Source organism: Aegilops tauschii, chromosome 5, assembly GCF_002575655.3.
Source record: "Aegilops tauschii subsp. strangulata cultivar AL8/78 chromosome 5, Aet v6.0, whole genome shotgun sequence".
NCBI classification, from domain to species: Eukaryota; Viridiplantae; Streptophyta; class Magnoliopsida; order Poales; family Poaceae; genus Aegilops; species Aegilops tauschii.
The window spans coordinates 31,803,160-31,809,298 of record NC_053039.3 but is presented as its reverse complement, the minus strand read 5'-3'; the positions used below and the strand labels follow the sequence as shown (position 1 = coordinate 31,809,298).

Here is a 6,139-nt window from a genome sequence, read left to right as displayed (position 1 = left end):
CATTCTCCATAATGGAGAGTCAGGGTCTATATTGTTTTATGCTATTTTACCTTAAAGAGGGTATTTCGGTCCTACCTAATACTGATGATCATGTGCTAAGAACAATTAAGTAGGGTTGGTTCGATGACTGTGAGGATGATGATCGTATGACTTGTTATTAATAACGAGTAGAAGTTGTATGATGATGATTAGTAGGACTTGTTATTATATATGATGATGCATGATGCGCGCATGAAGAGTTATTATATATCAGCGGGTGAAATGAACATGGATTGGATTGAAGTGAAGGCAACATGCATGTGGTGCGTGTCGAAAGTAATACAATCCAAACTTGATCAAGTCCGGATTAGTATTACTTTCGACATGCACCACATGTTGCCTTCACTTCAATCTAAGCCATGTTTAGGCATAGCAGTACGTAGCGTTGGTAAACCAAGCACGGAGATATAAGAGAGGACACTTCTCTCTAATAGCTACCTAATAACAACCTAAATTAACCCCCCAAACCCCCCAAACCCCCCCCCCCCTTCAAAAAAAAACAAAAACCTCAGCTCCTGCCAGGTGCTGACGCGTGGATGCCTATTGGTCCCGGTTGGTGCCACCAACCGGGACCAAAGGCCCTCCTGCCTGGGCTCCCCGCACCGGCCACGTGGACGGCCTTTAGTCCCGGTTCGTGTAAGAACCGGGACTAAAGGGCCGGGACTAAAGACCCTTATGAACCGGGGTAAAAGCCCCTTTTCCTACTAGTGAGTATAGCCGATATAACCATTTGCTGAGCAGGCACTTGTTCTTAACCTCCAAATTTTCAATCCGCAAACCCCCTTGGTCCTTTGGCCTACACAATATATCCCACTTAGCTGGTCTATATTTTATTTTATTCTCATCGTTTTGCCAAAAGAACCGCGATCTATAAAAGTCCAATCTTTTCGTACCTTTACGGGTATTTCGAAGGACAACATAAACATCGGCATAGTATTTTGTGCGCACGTGAAAACAACAACAAACAAAACAAAGAATAAGAGTAAGGATTGGGCGAAAACACTTGATGTGACATAACAATGTCTATCTAGATGAGTCTTAGACAGACCCGAAAGTAAATGTTGCCGGTGCTATGATGAATGAAACAAGGGGCTGGGGTTGGAGGTGCTGAGGTTCTGAGTGATCATCATGGCTTGTTCCGGGTAGGGGCTTGCCATTTTTCCCCCAACCTTACTGCTCCGGAACACACCGAACTCTTGGCATGTCAGCGAGGCCTGCAACTGGCTGCGGAAGTTGGGGGCGGAGAAGATCATCCTTGAGAGTTGAGACTGGTAACCAGATGGTAGCTAAGGTTCTTGTATCACCAGAGCTCGACCGATCCTGGCCCTCTCATAAAAGAAATCAAGGTTTTGCTGGATGGTGTTGAAGAGCCGGCAAAGGTGGTGTGGGCTAGATTAGATGAACATCAGACAAGACATAAATTTTACGCGAGCGTCTGAAACAGCTGGTGTAGCATGGACGCAAATTTGGTGGTGTTGATTCTGATGTCTTGCTCCAGCCAGAAGTACTGCCTTGTCAGCTCCCACCCCTGCTTATGTATCGACTCCGGGTCACTGATCATCGGGTGGTCCTTGCCGTACTTTTCATACAGCGTGCTCTCCTCGGCGGCGATGTTGTACTCGACGTCCTGCAGCATCATCTCCTTGGCCTGCACGCCGAAGTACCGCATGGCGGTGTCCACGCCCCACGGCACCACCTGCAGCATGGCCGCGCCGGTGCGGAGGAAGAAGAAGCTTGTCAGCGCGGCCCCGTGCGCGCCCATCAGCACGTCGCACGAGTCCACCACCCGGGAGAACTCCTCCAGCCTCACGTCACGGCTCGGCTCCTCGACCAACACCTCGAACCCGGCGGCCTGCACCGCCGCGGAGATCTCCGGAACGTTGACGAACTTCCTGTTCCCGCTGCGGTTGATGAGCATGAGCCGCGGCTTTTGTTTCTCCGTGCCATCGTCAATGCCGTCAGTTTCGTTCTTCTTATTGGCCTCCTTGTACGGGGTTCCTTGGCTGTCCGGTGGGAGCGAGAAGATGTCCCGGATGTACAGCCGGAAGTCCAGCATTGTGTAGTTGCGCGGTGTGCGGGCCGGGTCGATGCCAAGATCGCGGTGGCTGCGGAGTCCGACTGTGATGTGCGGGTAGCACCGGACACCAGCGTCCTTGTTGAAGTCGACGATGTCATAGCGTGACAGGTTGGTCAGGATGAGGCGGTACTTGTCCACGAACCACGACTGGATCTCGGTGACGAGGAACTGGACCTCGCCGTCGTAGGCACGGGTGGTGATGAAGAGCGGGATAAGGACGTCGCCGAAGTCATGCCATGGGTTGGATGTAAGCCCATTCATGGCGAACACGACGGCCGGGACAGCGTGCCGGGAGGTGCACTCCGGCGCCACTAGGGACTGGGCGGCGCTCAGGGTCTTGACATTCACCTCGATGATGTCCACTAGTTGCTTGCGGGACTGGTCCTTGATGGCCCATTCTTGGCCGTCGGTGTCGCGCTCTTCGGCAGGCGGGACGTATAGGACGGTACGGTTGACACCGATGGCACGGGCGTCGCCGGAGATCTCGCAGATGTCATATCTGGGGTCGGACAAGTCGCAGATGGGCTTTCCCGGAGCACCTGCATGCATGCGGCCGATTGAGGTGTTAAAGAAATGAAATGGTGTATATTTTAACGGATTTGAGTTTGTGGCGGTTCCAAAGCTAACCATGTTTGACGCTTCCATTATTCCCATCGGCGCCGTCTTGCCGAATGAGATATCCCTTGTCACTAGCATTATTTGCTGGCTGGCCTAACTGGTCTATTTTATCTGCTTGCGCGTTACCTGAATTATAAAATTAATGAAAAGCCGGTCAATCAGTAGTTAAATTAACTGCATGAGACTAGCTAGAGAAGAGACGGTACATCAACGGACGATTACGGGCCTATTACAGGATGAGTTTGTGTTGTCAATCTGTGATTGGATTAAAGGGGGAGAGGGGCCTCACCCACTAACCCCGTAATGAGCCCGTGCGTGTAGCATTTTTGCTAGCTAGATAGTACTGTATTTGTTATTCATAGGGCATATATAGGATCGAGAAAATGATTATGTCAAGACAAGCAAAAGATGAGTTACCAGTCTTGTTATTCACGTCGGTTGCATGTGCAACGTTCTTGTCTTCGAGATCTTCTTTCCCCGTCGTCTTGATTACCTCGCCAGTCTGCCCATTTTCTATGTGATCATGCACTGCAATTATCAATGTTAGTATGAAGAAAGTATGTCTAATGATGTATCTAATGGCATGTATTTGGTATATAATCGTACTCTCCTGCTAAAACAGTATGATCCTAAACATATGTGCTACATAGGTATTATGCTACACGTAGATGGTAGACACGTCCCCATTGCGCGTTTACTATTTAAGCAGCTGATCACGATGCAGCACTATATTTAAACTAGCTACCTGTGTTGTGGGCTAATCAAGGAGTTCACGCGTTTGGCCATTTGATAGGACTCGGTTATGTTAACCGCTCATCAATTGCAAATGGGTGCTCATAGAGATAGGGATACTTGCATATGTTTAGTAAAAGTGAGTGTACATGCTTGTTTGTGTGTATTGTGTCCCTAAGAAACAATCACGCTAAATCAGAGTAATAACCGGATGCGTAGTAGTAATTATATGTGTACCTTGAGTAGAATTATTAGGAGGCGATGACGCTGATGACACCGGAGGAGGAGAAGTCATGGAAATTTGCCCGGTACGCTCGGCCTGCGTGGACTGCAGAACTACTGCACATACAAAGAAACAAGCCTATTATTGTGAAGAATTTCGTAAATAAATATACATTACAAATCTTATAAATAATATGTGGTGTCATTTTGAGACTATAAACATTGTGAGTGAATCTTGTAGCTTGTTGTTTGGCAGAACTCCTCAACGTTAACTTTAATTAGTATTCCATCTATCTCCGAAAAGAAGACCTCTAAAAAATTTCTGGGCTGAAATGGTACATAGGTTGACCATGTTTATAGGAAACACCATCACGAGTAGGGCATTTAGGTGCCCAGACTCATCTGCACCCGGCTAGAAAAAAATTCGTAAAATATTCAAAACAAATTCAAAAAATTCTAATTTTTTTGTATGGTAGACAATTAGTTGCGCGAGACCCGCTCCAAATTTTAAGTCATTTGGACTTCTGAGCAGCTTTTAGCAAAAACGACAAATCGGGTCAAAACAGTACATGAACAGTAACATTTTTACAGACCCCCAATTTGTCCTTTTTGCTGAGAGCTGCTCAGATGTCCAAACGACTTGAAATTTGGAGCGGGTCTCGCGCAACTAATTGTCTACGAGACAAAGTTTTTTTGGAATTTTTTGAATTTTTATAGTATTTGTTTTGATTTTTTTTCGTCAGCGCGGGTGCAGATGAGCTCGGGTGCAGAGATGGATTTTCGACACCATCAACAACTACAATACTAAATACTAGACACAATATGAAGATATATTTATTGTGTATCTAATGAGGAGAGGACAGTGGAGACCGGACCTCAATTCTAGCACCCTTAACTGAAGCAAATGAAACATTAGGCTCCGCGAGAGTATCTGAGTATGTGGTCTATTGGGCATCCAATAAGAAGCTAGCGTATGCTATTTTCGTCTGGCTCCAGAGTCCGAGCACAACTATGCCACTTACTTTTAGTAATCCAAGATACAATTAGCATTATACGCACACTCTTCTTCACTTAAGGGTGCTAGAATTGAGGTCCGATCTCCACTGCCCTCTCCTCATTCCTAAAGTATGATCTAACCATCATGCATATGCCTCGAAACACACATTAGCAATACATAGTATAACCATAAAACAAGTAGTGCCTCTGTTAGCAAATATAAGATGTTTTAATTTGGACATTTTAATATAAATAAACTACTCCCTTTGTAAACAAATACTGTAAGATCGTAAAACAAAAAAAAATACTATAAGACGTTTTAGATCACTAAATGGGAATACATAGAGACTGAAATGAGTGAACAAACAAACTAAAACATATCTATGTATATTTTATCTGTAACACGTACGAGTATGTTATGACCACGTACGATCAAGAGAAAGAAACGTTAGCAAGTGAACGCGCGGAGAACAGATAACAGGAGAAGGTTACTACTGCAGTGAAGAAGGTTACTACTAACCAATGGTACTCGTGGATCGGAACTGGCCGGACACCGTGGTGTAGAGCACGAGGCTGACGAAGAGACCGAGCAGGAATCCGAGCACGGCCTGGTGGTGGTGAGCCAGCGCTCTCGCCACGCCCGACGACGACGACGATGAGGGCAAGTCGGCAGCCATCGCCGTCCTGGTCGTGGGTCACTTCGCCTTCCGTCTCTTCTCTCCCTCAGCTCTTGTAAATTTGTCTCTGTGTCGACTTATGGGACGGCTATTTATATATACTCATACAGTGAGTTTGCTGGCCTACCTAGCCATAGCCATTTCCATCCATGTGGTTCTACTAGCCACGTACGGGTTTAGGAGGGCTTGGGCGGTGAGACCACATGGACATGGATCCACACGCACCTAGTAGCTAGCTTCATCCTTACGTGCCGTTGCCTAAGTAGCTCTCACGTTCTGCAAGTCTCCGGCTTATTGCCGACTAGTTGGTCTTATTAAGTCCTCGTTCAGTGCAACTTTATTCTGTGTGATGGAGTAGTACTACTAGTAGTAGAATGGTTTAGAGTACAGCGCCAGTTCGACGATCAGCGCCAGCGCAGTTAATGATGCCATTAGAGTACGTGCATGCACATGTGATGGGATTAATGACAGCCGGGGTCAACATGGATTAAACTAACCATCGCGCATTAAAGCGCGTCTGATCTGGAGTAAAGAAGATCACATCATAGTATGCTTCGACTGTGTAAGAGTCCGGAGAGCGAGCTGCCACTGCCATGGTCAGGAATGTATGGTGAGGTGGATCTGAGATGTGCGGTGGTCGTCGGGCTTGCTGCGTCGGGCCATTGGGCTCGGGGTGATCGAATCCTGCACGGTAGAAGGGGGAAGGCGAGCACACGGAGAGGAGGCGGCGTGGCGGGTTGGGGTTCATCGACCGAAGGCAGCACGGGGTGAAGTCTGA

At 47.2% G+C, this 6,139-nt stretch overlaps 1 protein-coding gene across 1 annotated transcript; it reads right to left on the bottom strand.

Moving 5' to 3' along the window:
- Positions 1–955: 955 nt before the first annotated feature.
- Positions 956–5,416, bottom strand: LOC109760728 (beta-1,2-xylosyltransferase XYXT1). The gene is made up of 5 exons (XM_040388725.3): positions 5,205–5,416; positions 3,704–3,805; positions 3,152–3,262; positions 2,744–2,860; positions 956–2,655 (listed from the first exon to the last, which is right to left on the bottom strand). The coding sequence occupies exons 1-5, from the start codon at positions 5,359–5,361 to the stop codon at positions 1,463–1,465; spliced, it is 1,680 nt and encodes a 559-aa protein (XP_040244659.1). The 5' UTR covers positions 5,362–5,416; the 3' UTR covers positions 956–1,462.
- Positions 5,417–6,139: the final 723 nt, after the last annotated feature.

Coding starts and splice junctions, on each gene's coding strand:
- LOC109760728 (XM_040388725.3), bottom strand. CDS start 5,361: ATGGCTGCCGACTTGCCCTCATCGTCGTCGTCGTCGGGCGTGGCGAGA. Junction 3,806..5,204: donor CCGATCCACGAGTACCATTG/GTTAGTAGTAAC, acceptor TTGTATGTGCAG/TAGTTCTGCAGTCCACGCAG. Junction 2,656..2,743: donor TAATGGAAGCGTCAAACATG/GTTAGCTTTGGA, acceptor GCATGCATGCAG/GTGCTCCGGGAAAGCCCATC.